At 37.3% G+C, this 20,768-nt stretch overlaps 1 protein-coding gene across 2 annotated transcripts; it reads right to left on the bottom strand.

Annotated features, from left to right (window-relative positions):
- Positions 1-1,517: 1,517 nt before the first annotated feature.
- On the bottom strand, positions 1,518-20,508 carry scinlb (scinderin like b). Of its 2 annotated transcripts, XM_051700467.1 has the most exons (17): positions 20,355-20,508; positions 16,083-16,268; positions 12,936-13,090; positions 12,042-12,203; positions 10,960-11,109; positions 10,468-10,557; positions 10,010-10,142; positions 9,159-9,247; positions 7,746-7,961; positions 7,303-7,436; positions 7,000-7,090; positions 6,037-6,207; positions 5,770-5,944; positions 5,563-5,678; positions 5,295-5,372; positions 5,128-5,188; positions 1,518-3,648 (listed from the first exon to the last, which is right to left on the bottom strand). In XM_051700467.1, exons 2-17 carry the CDS (start codon positions 16,261-16,263, stop codon positions 3,488-3,490), a joined length of 2,163 nt encoding a protein of 720 aa, XP_051556427.1. In that variant the 5' UTR covers positions 16,264-16,268; positions 20,355-20,508; the 3' UTR covers positions 1,518-3,487. The 2 variants fall into 2 exon arrangements, with proteins under 2 accessions (XP_051556427.1, XP_051556428.1); XM_051700468.1 differs by lacking the exon at positions 16,083-16,268 and having other exon boundaries at positions 20,355-20,469.
- Between the last annotated feature and the right edge of the window lie 260 nt (positions 20,509-20,768).

Here is a 20,768-nt window from a genome sequence, read left to right as displayed (position 1 = left end):
GTCATCTGCTGGTGTTGGTCCATTGTGTTTTTTAAAAACCAAAGTCACTGCATCCATTTACCAAGAAATTTTGGAGCACTTCATGCTTCCTTCTGCTGACCAGCTTTTTAAAGATGCTGATTTCATTTTCCAGCAGGATTTGGCACCTGCCCACACTGCCAAAAGCACCAAAAGTTGGTTAAATGACCATGGTGTTGGTGTGCTTGACTGGCCAGCAAACTCACCAGACCTGAACTCCATAGAGAATCTATGGGGTATTGTCAAGAGGAAAATGAGAAACAAGAGACCAAAAAATGCAGATGAGCTGAAGGCCACTGTCAAAGAAACCTGGGCTTCCATACCACCTCAGCAGTGCCACAAACTGATCACCTCCATGCCACGCCGAATTGAGGCAGTAATTAAAGCAGAAGGAGCCCCTACCAAGTATTGAGTACATATACAGTAAATGAACATACTTTCCAGAAGGCCAACAATTCACTAAAAATGTTTTTTTATTGGTCTTATGATGTATTCTAATTTTTTGAGATAGTGAATTGGTGGGTTTTTGTTAAATGTGAGCCAAAATCATCACAATTAAAAGAACCAAAGACTTAAACTACTTCAGTCTGTGTGCACTGAATTTATTTAATACATGAGTTTCACAATTTGAGTTGAATTACTGAAATAAATGAACTTTTCCATGACATTCTAATTTATTGAGATGCACCTGTATATATACATATATTATATATATATTACTGAATTGGATAAAATTACAATTAAAACACACATTACAACCTTTCACAAACTATTTAGTGTTCGCTTTATAATCAGCAAATAAAAAATGTTACTTTTTCTCCAGATAAAATTATGATGAAACATGTCTACCAATGGTGGGCTCTTGAATGTGTGGCTAAAATTATGCTGTTCTCTATGAATTTTTCAGATTGTGCCGCAGGCAACTGAGGACTGTAAGTCTGAGAAACTCCTCAGCTGCCATCCAGAATGTGACAATAGAACAGACCGGCTTCATTTAAGCCTTGTGTTGCTGTTAGGTTTGAAAATGTTCAACCCCATGGCATCATTTTTCAAAAATCACAATATTAAATGGGTGACAGTTAATTTAGTTTTTCCAGATTGTTGCCTAACAAGTTTTAGATTCATATAAAATTACTGTTTGTTTGTTTGTTTTTTCAGAGCCTTCTCAGATGAAAGCATAAGAGAACTTAAAACATATAGCATACAAGATACAGTATCAGATCAAAAACAGACCTTAAACAAATATCCAAAAACTGAATTTCAACTCAACAGCTTAACATGAGGGTTGATCACAAGGTTCCTTACTGGATGAGGATGCTTTTATAGCAATAATCATTATTCACTAAATTGACCCATCTGATTCCATTAGATTAGGCAAACATGTCCAAGTATACTGTTATATAAGTACTGTATATACAATTTTTTGATGACTATCTTGTTCAGATATGATTGTTCAGCAATGCACCCTCCAAAAAAGACAATACATAACTAGATAAATATACAAGCAAAAATTTAATATTTCAAACAATAGTCAAATTTAGAATGTAAATGTGTTACATCACAGTTTAAATGCATTCTTCAGTAGTTCATGAGTTTGGATTTATAAAGCACAATCTATACTCCTTTTTTCTCATAATTTTCTCTATATAACAGTATCCTGCAAACAAGAGATAACTTGCAGTACTGGATATGAAGCACTGCTTTTATTTTCTAGCCCTTTCCATTGCCAGCTCTTTTTAGTCTCAGTGGGAAAAATCAGAAGCTGTTGAGTTAAACCATGTCATTTCCCCTGATAGGGACAGGCTGCTACATGAACACATTTTCACATCTAGAGAAGTAGACAGAGCTGTAGATCTCAAGAGGATGAAAAAGGATGGAATAAATATTGTATAAGTCATCAAGCACATAACTTGACTGCAGAAAAGCAAGAAGACTGCAAACATTTCTGGTATCATTGATTTAAAGGAATATTCCGGGTTCAATACAAGTGAATCTCAATCGACAGCATTTGTGGCATAATATTAATTACCAAAAAAAAAAAAAAAAAAAAAAATGAATTTGACTTGTCCCTCCTTTTCTTTAAAAAAACAAAAAATCTGGGTTACAGTGAGACACTTACAATGGAAGTGAATGGGGCCAATCTGTAAATGTTAAAATACTTGCTGTTTCAAAAGTATAGTTAAAAGATGTTAAAAAAAAAAAAAAAAAATATATATATATATATATATATGCATGTAAACATGATTTTAGTGTGATAAAATCACTTACTAACCTTTTTCTATGTAAAGTTATAGCCAATTTTACAATTTTGTTGCCATGACGATGTAAACCCTAAAACGACTGTAATATTTACGATTTAAACAACTTTACAGCTCAAATAATACACAAGTTAACAAGAAAGAATTAATGCAAGTGCTTTTATAAAGTTATAAGCTTCACATTTCCTCCTTTAAACCCTCCAAAAATTGGGCCTCATTCACTTCCATTGTAAGAACCTCAATGTAACAATAATTTGTATTTATGTTTTTAAAGAAAAGGACGGACAAGTCAAAATAATTTTTTGTGATAATCAACATTATGCCACAAATGCTGTCAATTGAGCTTAATTTGTATTGAACCCAGAATTTTCCTTTAAGGTATACCTGCCCCTAAAAATCACAAACATTAATATGTGGGTAATTGTTTTATATGTCATTCAGACAGACCCTTGCTGTCAAAGTGGATAGTTTTTGGTCAGAATAACCCACAATGTGGACCAGGTGTCCACCTTTATGAGATTTTACTTTATTACAATGAATACAGAAACAAATAATAAGTAATTGTTAAGTACTTTCCTCTGAATACAACTTTTGGAGATTATTGTATAAAAATACATAAGAGATCCCAAAATGATCACAATGGGTTAAAATGGAGGATGCTAAAAAACAGTCAGAGATTTAGATTCATCTTCTCAAAATTCAGATTTATTTAAGCTCAACATAAAATAAACATACATTTGAAAATGTATCAATGTCTTGTATAAAAAGCCATATGTCACTAAAAGTGGTTCCCTCATAGACATTATGAAGTTTAAATGGCAGTAAGCCAAAACTTAAATAAATAGTCAATAGACTTTCAACTAAATATGGTATCATTTTATAAAATAATAGCTTCTTCTGTAAATGTTATTGTAAGTGTGAAAAAGTTCGGGGGGTTTCCTTCCACTATGGAAGCTGGTTCTGGTCCTGACTGAACACAGCTAAACAACTTGCCAAAAATCTATTTTACTGGAACAGGTTATATATAAATCTGGACCTGTGACTGTGAAATCTATCAGTGTTTTAAGTGAGATGGGATTTCAACAAAGTGTTTGTATTGTAGAAAAATCAGGAAAGTTGCAATTCATGCTGCGGGAATGTGAGACACTTATTTTTAAAAAAAAGAAAAAAGAAAGAAAGAAAGAAAGAAAGAAGAGGGAGCAGTTTTGAATTTAAAAGCAAGCTCGGATTCTCTCCAGAGGGTCAGTATCCCACATATGTGGGTCCCAAGCCTGGAACCAGCCTGTGAAGGTCGGGGGCTCAGCCCCCTGTTTTATGGTTGTGATAGGCAACCCACGACGTCCAGAAGGATCAGAGTCCACATAGTCCTTAGCTACAGAGAGAGAACATGTTGAGTTTAGGCTGAAACTTGTTAGAGGATTTTTTTGACTGGTTTTGCTGAGAGGAAGACCAAAATGCAAGCTTGTGTCAGACTAATTCATAACACAATACAAGTGTGCATTGCATTCTCAATGTTACCACAAGGGGCGCTATAGTTGACATTAGTGTGAACAGGCCTCATCTATGGTAGGTTTTCTCTTTCAAGTCAACTACTAACAGCTTGGAAAGAATACTGCCTAACAAGTAAGTAAAAGTCAAAGTATTTATAGCAACTTACCTGAATAATAACATCCAGTTTTGTGGCACAAACTTTAAAAGTAGCTTTATCGCCCCCTTGAGTACTGTTTGATACCGCCACAGTAACACAAGAACGCACATTAGTATGTTTAACCCAGGGGTCAGCAACCTATGGCACGCGGAGGGTTAATCACTGGCACGACAGCAACGGCGAGAGAGGAGTAGACTATTTTATTCATATGAAATTCTGCACCTGCATTCCAATCTACATCTTGATGTAATCCTTCTTCATGATCACACGGCGTGTTTTCACGAGCTGAATGGGAGGCTTCAGTCACACACCCGTCCCACTGAGGACACCATCATACATAGTGTGTTCTTAAATATATCCCATATCAATGCATTTTGCATCTTCCATTGTAGGTTGACTCCTCTGCCTCCAACTTAAACACCAATTATGTCTTTGTGCTGAAGTCGCCAAACTCTTTATTTACCCAGCTCTGTGTGATTTTGAAAAATGTATAGATTCCACACAATTTTGTGATCAGTAATCAAATAAGCAAATTTGTGACATTAACTCAGTCAACTCATTTTGTACAAAAGGACAAGGTTTCTTTCATTAAAGCACTTTCACAAGATGCTCTGTCAAAATTCATATGCAAACTTTTTCACATGCGGGTTTTGCACAAATTTTTCTCTCAAACTGTTATGCTGGTAATATCATTTGTAAAGAAAAATACAAATAGAGAAATGCAAAATAGAAACCTTTTCATAAGTAGACTCATATGAGGGGGGGGGGGGGGGGGGCGCAGCCATTTACCAGAAAAAAAAAAAAAATGCCACTATATGTCAAAAAGGTTGCCGACCCCTGGTAACCATACAACGCATTGGCACACACTCGCGTCTGCATTCATGTAATTGTGTAAAGTATGTTTCTGGCCTAAGACTCGATGTATAATCACAAAATATGTACATTTTTTCAGGGTCATTCTTAACCCTGGGTAAACATAACGCTGGGTTATTTTGTTCCATGTTTCACTAGTGTTCGTACTTTACACTGGGTTTGTAATTAATCTTGGGTTTTCAACCTGTACATTTGTAAAATGGGTTGCCAACCTTATTTGCACATTTACAAGATTAATAACATGGATTGGACAAGTTAAGCATGCAAGCTTTTCTCCAAAAAGACATTAACTCAGGGTTAAGCAAGTCCTAAAATAAACTCGCCACTCACCTATTTTTGGTGACTCTGTCCTCTCTACCTCATTTGCTTCTTTACCAATCCAAAGGAAAATCTAGAAAGAAGGTTTTTTTATGTAGGATTGTAGCTATCCACTAAACATGCAGTAATATTAGACAGAGTCCAAACTATATTCATGTGGACTGCATATGTCAACTCACCTGATCCCAGGTGTCAAGCAACATGACATCATCAGTAGCCAAGTCTGACTGAGTGAAGTCTCCAGGGACTTCCTCAACCTGAGAGACAGTAAGAGAGACAGAAAAAAAGATAGAATCAATGAACTCATGATTTCATGATGCACACAAAACTGCAGCTCAGAGATCTGATATATAGAAACTCGGTTGATTTTATGTTTTGTCTCTTCATTTGATTCTACTCTATATTTATTTATCCTCCAATCTGTCAGCTTTTGTTACTCAGATTTACCATTAGCCGGCCTGTCTTGTTGGAGCAACCAAACAGGCGTGATGGTTTGACCATATTCTGCAGATTTGGAGATGTCTGGTATTCCTTCTTCCCTCCCAGAGCTGACCAAAATCCCGCTAAAGAGAGAGCCAAGCAAGAGAGATGAGTTAAGGCTGGTTGTCACATCTGATATATGATGATGTCCCTCAAAACACAGTGGACTCTTACCTGGTTCTTTACCCTCGGCCACATCAGTAGAACTTCCTCCCAGGACACTCACCACATACTTGGCAGCAACCATTTCTTCATCGCTGGCACCTACACCTTTCCACACAAACAAAGAGTTTGGCGACTTCAGCACAAAGACATCATTGGTGTTTAAGTTGGAGGCAGAGGGGTCAACCTACAATGGAAGATACAAAATGCATTGATATAGGATATATTTAGGAATACAGTATGTATGATGGTGTCCTCAGTGGGACGGGTGTGACTGACCTCTACAGCACGAGTAGCTCGAGACGAGCTTTGACGGATGTGGAAGAGGCGCGTACTCCCCGGTGTGGTGTGGCCATCCTTGCGGGATGTTCCTCCACTATGGATAATCATGGGTTTGCCCTTGAACAGACTCATCAGGTGGGGGGGCTCCTGACCCTGTGACACTCGCACCTGAGCAGGGGAACATTCAGATTTTTGTCTTTTAAACAATGTTCTATGAGACTCTTTAAAACTTAAAACAAACCAGCTTGGCTATAAATTTTCATTCCTGCCCAGAGGTGGCGATATGCACAAATAATGCAAATGGCCAAAAACAAAAGAAGAAGAATGTGAAAGTGGAGATTTATAGTTAAAAAGGATTTAAATATTCACCCACACCTATCATATCACTTCTGAAGACATGGATTAAACCACTGGAGTTTTATGGATTACTTTTATGCTGCCTTTATGTGATTTTAGACCTTCAAAGTTCTGGTCACCATTCACTTGCATTGTATGGACCTACAGAGCTGAGATATTCTTCTAAGAATCTTTGTTTGTGTTCTGCAGAAGAAATAAAGTCATATACTCTTGGATGGCATGAGGGTGAGTAAACAATGAGAGAATTTTCATTTTTGGGTTAACTATCCCTTTCAGGAATGGTGAACAACAAATCAGTGATAACTTGTTAAAATTTATGTTCAAATCAAAATGCAAGCTCACACAGAATCTGCAGGCGATTTTTGCACTTTCTGCACTGATTTTAGGGGAAGTCTACTGAATTCTGTGGAAGGGATTTATCCAGTACTATTCTATAAGATGATGGTGCTATCTTATATGGTTAGTCAGGTGTATATGGCCATGTTCTATGTCATTATTATAGCCCAAAACACTACTATATCTGTGGTAACAACATATTTTTTGTTGCTTTAGGGATTAAAACTTTCTACAATCCTGTTGGATCTTAAAGAGAATTAATCTCACCTGAACTGGAGCTCCTCCCATGGAGTCATCAAGTTGGACAGTAAGGAAGGCAGAAGCTGCCAGCTCATCCTGAGTACTCTTCAGTCCCTGCCTGTAACACAATGTTATATGCATTCAATATAATGATACCAGTATCACTGTCTATATTTACCTGTGAAAAAATTGTAACAGAGTAGCAAACAGCATAGATATGTTTGGTTATAACACTTCATGATCTAAAGTATGTGTCTAGCATGTAATTGACATGTTGCACTGTGCTAAGATACTATACCATACAATACTATAAACATGTTATGGACTGACCAGGTGTAGATGATATGCTGTTCCCTGCTTCCCTGTCTGTAACTGTAGAGGATCAGGTAACAGTCTCCTCCAAAGAACTGACCATAGGTTGAGGGATCCACTGGAACACGGTCCCCTCCCTCCACACGCCAGATCTAATTAAGACAAACATGAGTGTTAATAACTAATTAAAAACTTTTTCTAGAAGAAAAAACAATCTTTTACATTTCTAGGCCCTTTTTTGGCCCAGGTTCATATATTCAAATCTAACCCTAACCCTTTTCATATATTCTAACCCTAACCTCATAATAATCAGAAACTTAGTCATAATAATGATTTAGTATCTTATTATTATAATCTTTTTTGCAAGATCATTTGTTAATTTGTTATATAGATCCAAATTACTGTAGATTTCACTTTGTATGTGAGTGTGAGAGGGTTTGATGACCCAAACTGGATTTTACCTGGACTTTTCCAGAACCATCATCGACCATGTTGTGCTGAGCTGCCATGGCTTTGTTACTATGCAGGCTGGAGGCATCGAAAGGAATCTGCTCTACATGGGCTATTCTGCCTATGGTGTAAGCCTTGGTAGGGCCAGTGGTTTGGTCCTTGTCCTTCCAGTTGGAGAAAAACTGCTTGAACAGAGTAGTCTCGCCCCCTGCAGGCAGCACCTGGATCTACAGCGGCAAGCAGCACAGCAGTAAATATGTCAGTAGTTCTTCACCCGTAAAACCATGAAAAATAGAATAAACATGTTTATGTTTATTTACTGTAAGATATCATGTGCAATAGGCAGAATTTTTAACAAATCAGTACAAGTATCAGTAGTCAGAGAATTCACTAAATATCAATTTGTGTGTATCAATATGTACATTTGTGAATTACAATTTAATGCATTGTTTATAAATGCAGATTTTAACATACGTAAATCCATAACAAATATTTGTATCCTGTCCTGTCTCCTTTTGTCGCCTGTTGCATGCAAGCTTTGTGTAGTGTGGGAGTGCACGCCACTGCTTTGTTTAGTGTTGCTACACATTCTCTCGTCTTGTGTTTCGGTTGGCATGAGTGTATATTGCCTTATTGTCTTGGCGATGTGCGCTCATGCCATTCGGGTGTTTGTGTCTTGTGAGAGCACGTGGCTTTGTTTTTGTTTCTGTGTTGCCACGTGTTTCTCAGTCTCGCGTCATACCCCGCCTCCTTGTTTGCCCATTATTAGTTCATCTTTCTCACCTGCCCTGCATTTAACCTGTTTGATTTCTCTCCCTATTTTAGTCTCCTCATGTGTGCTGTCCAGTGCCAGTTCATCTTGTTTCATGTTCATGTCGGTCTCATCTGTAGTTCCCATCCCTACTTGGACCGGTCAGTCCTGTGTCCAATATGTCTGCCCCAGCCCAGCTTCAGAGGGTGCCTGCCTGGATTAGTTTCCCCTACAGGGTTGTTTATGTCTGTTTTTGAATTTTTGGTCCTCTCACTCTGCTTTTGGGTCCTGATTCTCTGCAACTGTGACACCTATTTATTATATTTATGTGTGTCAGTGGGAATTTCATACACTAAAACTCATCTGCTCAATAATAATTGTTGTGATAACAAATTTGCAAATGATGAGGACAAAACCCCCCCCCCCCCCACCACAACCCGGTATAAGCCCAGTTCACTGAATCCTGCTGTCAATAAAAAGTATATATTTTTTTTATGTTCAAAAACAAAGTACAAAACCTATCATACTTATATAATGAATAATATATGCAATATGAGAGATTATTAACAATCTTACGGGGCCGGTCATTTTTGACCAGGAACACAAAAGGTGTTAGCACAAATGAACACAGCACAAGGGTTAATTCTATGTGTTCAAAATGTGAAAACTGTACCTGTGTTTTGCTGGAGTAGTTCTTCTCTTTGATGAACTCCTCTGCTGTCTTCATAGCTGCTTTGCGTTCAGCTGTGTTCGCATTCGGTCCTGTTGGAAAAGGGAAAATGAGTCTTAGGCAGAAGCTCTTTCATCTTTATGAAAACTTTGTGTTACGTTTAAACAAAGGGCCCCTAGTGATTTGAGTTGCATGCCGGCATTGTGGAAAAAACATATGAAGATGGTATCAGTACTACAGTATAACTAGATATATCAGATACAGGAGATATGGGAACAAATTTAAGGCAGCCACAGATTCGAGTCAACATGAAACTGCATTTGTAAACCATTTTTCTTCTGTAAAGCAGCACATTTCAGAGTGAAATGGGATATTCAACAACAAAAAAGTAGGGTGGGACATGATATAAGCAACCCGGAATTGATTGGATCATGAAAGTTGGGTGTTTCATACCAGAATGGAGAGAATGGTATGAAAATCCAGAATGGTAATACCTTGGCCTTAACTACTGGCAAGATTTTGGAAAGGCCATATTAGCTACAACAGCAGGCAGAAACAATCACTAAATAGCAATTTGGCTGTCGGTTAACATTAACCAATTGTTTACGCGGCCTATGTGGCATCAGCCTAAAAGGGAAGTTGTTTCAGAGGCAGAGCAAAATATTACTTTAATTTTTTTACATTACTTATTATTTTGATGAAAGATTACAAAGACAAAAAAAAAAAAATGTTTTTTTTGTTTGTTTTTTGCACAGATTATTAATGCACAATAGCATCAAAAATTTGTATTGAGAAAGTAAATAGGATGACTGGACCTAAACAAGTTACTACACATTGAGACACTTAAGACACACCTTTCCATACAAACACATTCTTATCAACGCCATTGTCCAAGATGTAGCACTCATCAAGGGAGAGCATCTCTTGCTTGAACGGGCTGGTCTGGGCCACGACAGATGTTTTCATGGAACCAGAGACATCTGAGATCTACCATAAATATACAGTAAAATACTGTAGGACGGCAGTCAGACTTGTTTATATGAATTTAGGAGAGATAAATATAGGTGTTGAAATGTTGAAAAACTAAGATCATAAGCAACAGTGTTTTGTCCTTGTGTGAATGATGTAGGCAGTACTTTAGGCTTTACAGCTGTCAGTTTTTATCATTATTAAAATAGTCCACATCAATAATTAAGATAGTGAATATATTATGAACTGTAATACGTTAGAAAATAATAACACAATGCACTAATCATTGCTCTTTTTTTCTTGGCTTATAGATGTAATAATGTGTAGATAAGAGTCTTTATACCATGTACAGTGCACCCTTCTTTCTATTGGAAGTTTCCACTTCCTCATCGTCTGGAGTTGCGGGGGCAATGTTGGATTTGGGCCCAAGAGCCTGCGGGATGACACACAGGATTAAAGCCCATATGGACACAGTGGTGCTTTATTTCTAATGGCAATCTGATGCCAAATAGACCACACATCCAGCCCTGAGCTGAATGTATTGCAGCAGATTGAGTAATTGGCATGCAAAACTCTTCTTTTCTTATTAAACATGTGATGGATGCATTCTCATTACTAGAACAACATAAAAGCTAGAGCCAGAAAAGAAACAAGCAAGCCATTGTGCCAAGTTTTGCGTGAGATCTGATAATATCTGACCCAAAGTAACTTCTGTTTCCTAATACATGGGCAAACAGCATCCAAGAAAATGTAATGCTGCATATATTTTAAGAAGCTGCATTTCAAAACAAAACAAAACAAAACATAAAACCAAAACAAAACAAAATCCACTTACATCAATCAGAGCCTGCGGTTCTGCCCCATCCTCCACCATGTGCAATTTGGACCTGCCGTTCCTCTCATTGTCTCGAATATCGATGGCCAACTGAGAGGCCTTCAGACGCTCAAAACGATTGCAGTCACTGCCACACCACTGATAAATGTCCTGATTAAAATGGAAAAAACAAAAAACAAATATATATATATATATATTTTAATACACGGCTGCTTACCAAATAAATAAATAAAAAGGACGAACTGGATTTGGATATCAGGTAAATGGAAATCTATATTTATGACAGAAGAAAGAGAATGCAGAGTGATATGAGAGACTAGCACAGCTGTGTAGGAAATTGGTTGCTTGGGAGAATGGTCAATAATACAAGTTTGGGGCCTGGGTAGCTCAGCGAGTACTGACGCTGACTACCACCCCTGGAGTCGCGAGTTCAAATCCAGGGTATGCTGAGTGACTCCAGCCAGGTCTCCTAAGCAGCCAAATTGGCCCGGTTGCTAGGTAGGGTAGAGTCACATGGGGTAATCTCCATGTGGTCGCGATTAGTGGTTCTCGCTCTCAATGGGGTGCGTGGTAAGTTGTGCGTGGATCGCGGAGAGTAGCATGAGCCTCCCGTGCTGTGAGTCTCTGCACAACGAGCCACGTGATGAGATGTGCAGATTGACGGTCTCAGAAGCGGAGGCAACTGAGACTTGTCCTCCGTCACCCGGTGAGTAACTGCGCCACCACGAGGACATACTAAGTAGTGGGATTTGGGCATTCCAAATTGGGAGAAAAGGGGAGATATATATATATATATATATATATATATAAAAAGTTTAGCACTAATTAAACAAAAATATTTGACTACAGAATGCCGTACTTGACCAATCAGATTCAAGTATTTCAGAGAGCCGTGTAATAAAACGACATATAAAACTGGTATATGTATGTAGAGTACATCTCAATAACTTCAGATAGTATGCTACAGTTCCATATGAGATAGATTAAACAATAGGATTAATAATGCGGTTTCCTGATGTGGTGTACAAGTTATCTGAAAGCACACTTTCTTCCTCATTGTGGTCAGATTTAGATATCTATACCTTCCCCAAATCTACTATAAAGCAGTCTCCTTTGTTGAAACTGGCCCAGGACATCTCCACCTCAGTGGCTCTGATGGCCCTCCTGCCCTTGATGTGCAGCAGACGCTTCACATCGACGTCATTGGTCAACACGTGATGAAAGCCAGACGCAACCCCACCTAGCTATAAAGACAAGAAGGATTGCAATAAAGACCTTATTCCACTGCTTAAAACTTGGCTGATAACATGGATAACATATATATACAGTATATTAGGTTTAAGAAGGTACTGCATATTAGGTAACTACAGTACACCAACACTAAAATTTAGAAAAATGGCTTCAAAGTTTTTGATTGTTTAGCCAAAGGTGTTAAAAACACGCATGGTAGCGCAAAGATTAGACATGAATCTGAGCATAGTTACAGATCAAATAGGAAACTAAAACATAAGTGTTGATTCAAAAGTAATGGTCTATAAGGATGGAATCAAACCAGTTCTTCTATTAACACAAAGAAAAATCAACATTTATTTATGTAACAATGGGGTATTCAGGGTGAAGTTTCATGGATGCTGTGTCATCATATCCACAGGCTACATATGACAATGTCTAAAATTAAGCCCCTGCTTGGCATTTTCTAGGGAAAAGGGAAACGCAACTATAGGATTAGCAAGGTACTAAATGCCATCCATTTGGCAGAGCCAAGCAAACCTTCTGAGTTAATCAAATTGCTGAATGTAATGGAAAGAATGTACCATGACTGAGCATAATGGATATGTCCAAGTCATAACTAATTCTGGCCATGGTCCTCCTATAAAGGTAGACCAGCAGGATGGCCACTTTTCCATTCTCGCTGCAAATTAATGATAAACATTCTGGGAAGTGCCACCTTCATTAAAGTCCCAAAGGACGTTCACCTTATACTTGATGCCAGACTTAAAGTAGCCCAGGAAAGTAAGTGACTCGTTATTCTGGACCTCCCGGAACTGAACTGGACTACCCCCCATGAAGTCATCCAGCTGTGTGGCAAAGATAGCCGCTGCGCCACTTTCATCCTGAGAACACTCATTCCCTGAGAAAGAGAGAGAGAGGTTAAAGAGTTATCAGGGGAGCATTAGGGGAAAAAACTACATACAAGAGACAATGAAAACATGCTTCTTGTCCATGTTAGAGGTAGACCAATTATCAGTTTGACTGATATTTTTCTATGCAACTAATTATTGGTTCTTCAATGAGCACGTTTACATGCACACCAATATGCTGATTACTCCCCAAAATCAGCTTATTTAAAAAATCTGACAAAGCAAGAAACTGTGTTTACATGAGATTTAAAATAATCGTGTTATTCTCTGCTTTTGATGTCAAATCGAGAAGAGACATGCGCTCAATACGTGCACACATTAGATAGGTAAAGGTGTTTACATGCCATGCAAAATCAGCGTTATGGGCAAAAATCTTCCTGTGTCGACCTGTTTATTCTTACGACATCTTACACTGATAAAGGAACTCTGTTTATTGTGTTTACATGACCACACGCATTGTCGGCTTATTAAGCAGAAATGGGTGTAAGAACGTGCATGTAAACGCCCTCATTATTGGGTCTACCGATAAGTGCCACTGTTTAGTGGGTTTCTAAAGAATAACACCAATTGTGACCATTTAGATCTCAAAACAACTTTGCATAAATGTAATGACATAAATAATATTAATATACAACAATTAGGTCCGGTCCTCGAATCTGATTGGATGAGCGGCGTTCACTGGAAAGCTTCTGGCTTTAAAATAGTGGTGGAATTTTTATTTATTGTTCATTTTGATTTTATTGAATGGGTCGTTCAGTGAACATTTCTGGACATTGCATATTTACTCCAGTAGGTGGCGACAATAAAGCATCTTTTATGTTATGAGTCATTCAATCATTGAATCAACTGATTTGTCAAAAAACAGTTGTTCACCACGGAAACAATGGAAGTAAACGAGAACGATTTGTTTACTTAAAAGATTTGTTGAAAACACTGATTTTTTTGCAAACAGAACACCACTAGTTCAAACCAGAATGAGTGCAGTGCAGAGAGTTATGTAATATTATTATTGTTGTTATATAAAATAAACTATAAACATAATTTAAGCAGAGTTGGGTAAGTTACTTAAAAATAGTAATCCACTACAAATAACTGATTATTTACTTTAAAATTGTAATCAGATTACTTTACTAAATACTGCATTGAAAAGTAATCTCATTACTAATTACTTTACTTTTAAATTGCTTTCTAAAACTCTTTTCCGCTTAACAAATTTTAAATAATGTCTGTATTTCTTCCTTGTTCATTGTTACACACAAGTCATACACTCAGCACCTCATATTTCTCCTTCACAATGACTCGTTACAGGGCCATAATTAATGTATTCTACATAAATATTAGAAATAAGCATAACCTTATAATGTACTTAAAATTAAATTAATTGAAAATCAGTAACTGTAATATAACAAGAATTTTAAATGTAATGCATTACACAACTTTGACTAAAAAAGTATTAGATTACAGTAACTAATTATTTTGTAATTGGATTACACCCAAAACTGAATTTAAGCAATATCACACAAGCAAGATTGCTGTTGTTCCATATATCAGCACAGTTGTTATTACCTGTGGCACTTAATTCATTTTATTGTTATTATTAAAATATGAATAGTGTACTTTTGCTTTTTGTAGTGGAATGATTAGGCTATTTCTTACTGTGCTTTATATCTTCTTTTAGACAATCATTAAAAATTGGTTCTGCATATCGGTTACCAGACATTTTAACAGGAACAAATTGGCTGTTAATACAATTATATTGATCGATCTCTTGTTAGAGGCTTCTGTCAATAAAAGAAAATGTCCTACAACTTACTGGAATACTCAAACAGAGCTCACTTGCCAAGCAGCAGAGCCATGTATAGTTTAGGGTACAATAAGCCCCAAAAGGTAACCCAGGAGGGGCCACATGGAACATATTAGGGGTTTTTCCACTCTGTGTCCTCATATAAACATTTTGTTCTCACACACTACAGCTCCAATCAAATGTTTGGGAACTACCATGTTTAGGAGCATGTCTGCAGGCATTAAGAGAAGGTTTAAACCATTGGATGGGGATAAAATACAGAGCTACATTGATCAGTCTTTGAAATTTAACAGAGGACCATATAAATCTTATGTGGGGTCCAATGTATGACGCATTGCTTAACAAACAAAAGTGAAGGCACGCTCTAGTGTACCCTAAGTGACTACCCTTCCAAGGTATGCCATGTGTACTTGGCCTGATGATTTCTCCTCAGGGGAAGGAGGGATGCTCTAAAGTAATTAGTGAAAAGTGAATGTATGAGCAAGTGCACTTTAAGAGCTTTCATAATGGTTTCAATTTCTGCATCAGTGGGTTGATGGCGGAAGACCTTGAGTCAGAATTTTATGAGTTTTAGTTTATAAGACAAATTGCAAGAGAAATGTAGGGGTAAATGGCAGCTTTTAGCATTGTTGTATAGCATCTTATAAAGCTGTAAAGTTGTAAATGAGTTGATGGTCTCATAGTATCATGTTTCATTTAAAATAACTAAAATGTTTCTAACCCAGAATATTCCTTTAATATTCCTTTAATCATATATCTTTTAGGGAGAACATTTGAATCACTTTTAGCGCTACACAGTAGACATTTCACTTTGGAAGTGCTGCGGTTTGTGTAAGGAACCACCGAATGTAATTTTGCAAAACGTTGCCAAAGTCACAGTTTTCATGCTAGTAATGTGACATATTTCCAAGTGAAACAGAACAAGACAAAACATACAGGGTGGGACTTGATGTAATCAGTCTCTGGAATTGATTGAAAAGTGGTCCATCCATACCAGAATCGCACCAGAGAGTAAGTTAGTGTAGTTGTTAATTGTTCTAACCATATTCTAGTTCAGCCATTGGTAAAAATGCATATTCAACCTTTGGCTCTGAGTATGTAAACAACTGCAGGCAGAAATGTGGCATGTGGTGTCGTGCTGCCTCGAGTCTAACCTAACCACAAAGTGTGTCACTTACCCAGCCACATGTGTATATAGTAAGAGGGTGCAGTGGTGGTGTACATCAGAAGGTACGCGTCACCCGTATAGAAGTTGCCATGGAGATTTTTAGGGACTGGCTTGAGGTCCATGTTCTCAATACGCCATACCTGCAGTCCAGGTGCTTTCCCAGCAGTCTCAAACTCCTTATGGGACACCATAGTGGCTGGAGAAGATGCAGAATATTAAGGTTTGGATGCCTTTGTATAGTATAATGTCATACTGGGAAAATAAAAGACATCCAGTCATCCATGTTCAAGTGTTTCATAAAGGAGAAGAGAAACAGTTCATTGTATCTGTTCCTCTACTTCTCTAAATTACTGAGGAAGCTGTTGGTTAAACAGAGCCTGAGAACTACAGTTGTGCTCAAAGGTTTGCATGCCCTGGCAGAAATTGTGAAATTTTGGTATTGATTTTGAAAATATGACTGATCAGGCAAAAAAAACTGTCTTTTATTTAAGGATAGTGATCATATGAAGCCATTTATTATCACATAGTTGGTTGGCTCCTTTTTAAATCATAATGATAACAGAAATCACCCAAATGGCCCTGATCAAAAGTTTACATACCCTTGAATGTTTGGCCTTGCTACAGACACACAAGGTGACACACACAGGTTTAAATGGCAATTAAAGGTTCATTTCCCACACCTGTGGCTTTTTAAATTGCAATTAGTGTCTGTGTATAAATAGTCAATGAGTTTGTTAGCTCTCACGTGGATGCACTGAGCAGGATAGATACTGAGCCATGGGGAGCAGAAAAGAACTGTCAAAAGACCTGCGTAACAAGGTAATGGAACTTTATAAAGATGGAAAAGGATATAAAAAGATATCCAAAGTCTTGAAAATGCCAGTCAGTACTGTTCAATCACTTATTAAGAAGTGGAAAATTTGGGAATCTCTTGATGCCAAGCCAAGGTCAGGTTAACCAAGAAAGATTTCAGCCACAACTGCCAGAAGAATTGTTTGGGCTACAAAGAAAAACCCACAGGTAACCTCAGGAGAAATACAGGCTGCTCTGGAAAAAGATGGTGTGGTTGTTTCAAGGAGCACAATACGACGATACTTGAACAAAAATGACCTGCATGGTCAAGTTGCCAGAAAGAAGCCTTTACTGCGCCAATGCCACAAAAAAGCCCGGTTACAATATGCCCGACAACACCTTGATGTGCCTTCTGCTTCTGGCACACTGTAATTTGGAGTGACAAGACCAAAATAGAGCTTTATGGTCACAACCATAAGCGCTATGTTTGGAGAGGGGTCAACAAGGCCTATAGTGAAAAGAATACCATGCCCACTGTGAAGCATGGTGGTGGCTCACTGATGTTTTGGGGGTGTGTGAGCTCTAAAGGCACGGGGAATCTTGTGAAAATTGATGGCAAGATGAATGCAGCATGTTATCAGAAAATATTGGCAGACAATTTGCATTCTTCTGCACAAAAGCACAAGGCCAAGTTGACCCTCCAGTGGTTACAGTAGAAAAAGGTGAAGGTTCTGGAGTGGCCATCACAGTCTCCTGACCTTAATATCATCGAGCCACTCTGGGGAGATCTCAAATGTGTGGTTCATGCAAGACGACCAAAGGCTTTGCATGACCTGGAGGCATTTTGCCAAGACGAATGGGCAGCTATACCACCTGCAAGAATTTGGGGCTTCATAGACAACTATTACAAAAGACTGCACGCTGTCATTGATGCTAAAGGGGGCAATACACAGTATTAAGAACTAAGGGTATGCAGACTTTTGAACAGGGGTCATTTACATTTTTTTCTTTGTTGCCATGATTTTTTTATGATTGTGCCATTCTGTTATAACCTACAGTTGAATATGAATCCCATAAGAAATAAAAGAAATGTGTTTTGCCTGCTCACTCATGTTTTCTTTAAAAACGGTACATATATGACCAATTCTCCAGGGGTATGCAAACTTTTGTGCACAACTGTATATGCTGAAAACATATTGTCTAAATTTTCTGACGTCTTTGATTTTGTAATCACAGATTCCCATAAGACACACAATCTGCCAATGTCAATCAATGTGTTAATCACTATGGTGACTATCACTGTAATGGTCACCTATCTGCACCATTTATTCACCTGCAATAATTTAGATGCAAATGTAATGCAACAAGAAGAAGCCTTATACATCATGCCTTCATGCTTGTGTGACGAGGTAAATAAGATTTTGAGTAAGGTTTGTTCTATACTGTAAACCCTAAAGTTTTCATTACTGGAAATATCAAGATGTCTTAATTAGGTATTACTTGAAATGTTAGGTTTTGGGCTCATAACTCAACTATTTAATTCAATGAACTATGAAATCCATAGACTTAAGATTTTAAGTGTTAATAAATCAAACTTTTGAGTACAAAATTGAGGCTATGGGCAATACCCATAATGCTTTGCACATTTTAATTCTTTATAGTTTCCTTGGTTAAAAGGGAGTTATTTGGGCATTTAAATAGTTGTAATTAAGAATGTATAGAGGTTTAGCTCTTTTGCAGTATCATGTATGTTGTTTTGTTGCAAATAGTTGTTTTGTGTGATGTCAGCATTAGGGTGATCAGTGTCCCATTTGGTCAAGTTAGACCCTGTTGATTAATTCTCTTTGTGCATGTGCAGTTAAAGTGCAGGTATATATGCATTTCTGTGGAAAATTACGTTTATTTAATGACTGACCTAGAATCAGTTATGATCAACAGCTGTGCTGTTGTTTGATCTAAAATTGAATCAATTTAATTAAAATTATTAACAACATAGAAACACAGTATTTAAATAGCAAATCTACTTGCATCTAGTCAAATTAACCTAAATAGCCAAGTTCATTCTATATAAACACCAAGTTAATTTCACCTAATTACATAAGTTTTGGAGACCCCATTACTCAATTCAATTGAGGGAACAAGCTTACTCAATTAAATGGGTAGAGTCAAATTATTATGAAGTCAATGAAAAGAGGATCAAAGTCATCACAGTGTTGACTGCCACACACAGCTGATAAGGAAGAGAAAACACATGATCAAAGTGATAAACTAGGCCTAGACCTACCTGAATTCAGCCAGGGAAGTGTTTATGAATAGTCCACATTACCACTCTTAAGTGTATTTGAGTATAGAGTATATTTGCTCTAAGCATAGCTCTAAGTCGTGGACAACATAATATTTAATGAGGTGTATTTTGATAATCCTCTGACATAATGATTCCGTGATGAAACTACCAGAACATGTACAATCATAATCAACACAGGATCAATTCGGCATCCATCATAGTCATAGTAATGACAAGCAGCCGCTTTTATACTTATATATCAAATGATAAGGACTGCTCGTCTACAACTGTTTGCTTTCCATTAGAAACAGGATATATAGATCAGAACATGACTTTGAAGTGTTTTATTTTTTCAGTCAGAAACCACAATACATGCAAATGTACTGTCCATGTTTACATATTTCCTTCAGTAAATGTAAATGATCCTCTGAATAGCATTAATGGGCCCTCTCATTACATTACTATATACAGTAGATTTTTGTTTTAGTTATCAGCTGTGGGAGTCAAAAGCTCTGCTACTGAAATCTTGTTGGATCTATTAAACTTACAGTGTACAGTGTCCTCAATCATCAGTCCATAATCAGAATTTTATAAACAATAAGCTGTTCCATAAAATTATAATCCAAGTATTGAGAACTGTACTCTTGTGATTTCAATGGTAAAATACCTTATTGAAACTGCTCTCTTATCATAGAAAGCAAAGCTAAATATGTTATAAGCAGTAAAAAATGTATAATTAATATCCCTAGTAAATACATGCATTTTCAAATTTGCCAGAATAAACAATCATTAAAATGCAGCTATATTATATGCATGTACAGATGTTGTCTGCGCTTTCTTTATTCAGTGAAGTCTCACTTTTATGCAATGAAATGAATGAGTGTTCACTTCAACAGCAAGAGTTGGACTTTGTCTCATAAAGGCAGAACATGTACGAAAATGACGTGAACTTTTCACATCTGGATAGCAAATATTTTAGAAGCTCTTGAGTTACTCCGAAGGTCTCCGTCCTCCAGATTACTGCCAAACGCAATGTAACATTCATTCATATAGTGCCACAGTTATTAAGAATAGTTAAAAAAAAAAAAAAAAAAAAAAAAAAAAAGTCAAATCTAATTCAATTCATTTAGTCTTCTGTATGTAGCCAATGCATGCATGAGAGTTATGAGGTAAGAATATCACAGAATAATAATGGAAACAACTTACGAGATTGTCGCAGATGCAGATCAAGTGGTCAGTGCACGAGAAAAGACGACGTGTCGTGCAAAGAGAAGAATATGAGTTGCCACGATTAAACTGGTTGAGGGAGTGTTCTGTACAGCGGGGCGTGTATATATAAACGATCGAGCTTTCAACGCATATTACGACTGTGTCTCAAAACCTGGTGAGCTGTCTACCTCAGTCTAACACATCATTTTAGGGCGTGATTCGAGTTGACTCGTAACTCAGCTATATGCCCATAAATGCTGTATAGTAGGCAGCACACTTGGTTTTATGACAGAGCCTACTACAATACAGCGTATTTACCACTAAGCTGCCTTTGCGTCTTTATGTTAAAGATGATGTTTGATCGGATTCAACTGTAAAGTAATTTTAGTTATTATTGTAGTTACTGTTACC

Source organism: Myxocyprinus asiaticus, chromosome 6 (genome assembly GCF_019703515.2).
Source record: "Myxocyprinus asiaticus isolate MX2 ecotype Aquarium Trade chromosome 6, UBuf_Myxa_2, whole genome shotgun sequence".
Lineage (NCBI taxonomy): Eukaryota > Metazoa > Chordata > Actinopteri > Cypriniformes > Catostomidae > Myxocyprinus > Myxocyprinus asiaticus.
Note: the sequence above shows the minus strand (reverse complement) of the source record. Positions and strands in the feature narration are given on the sequence as shown.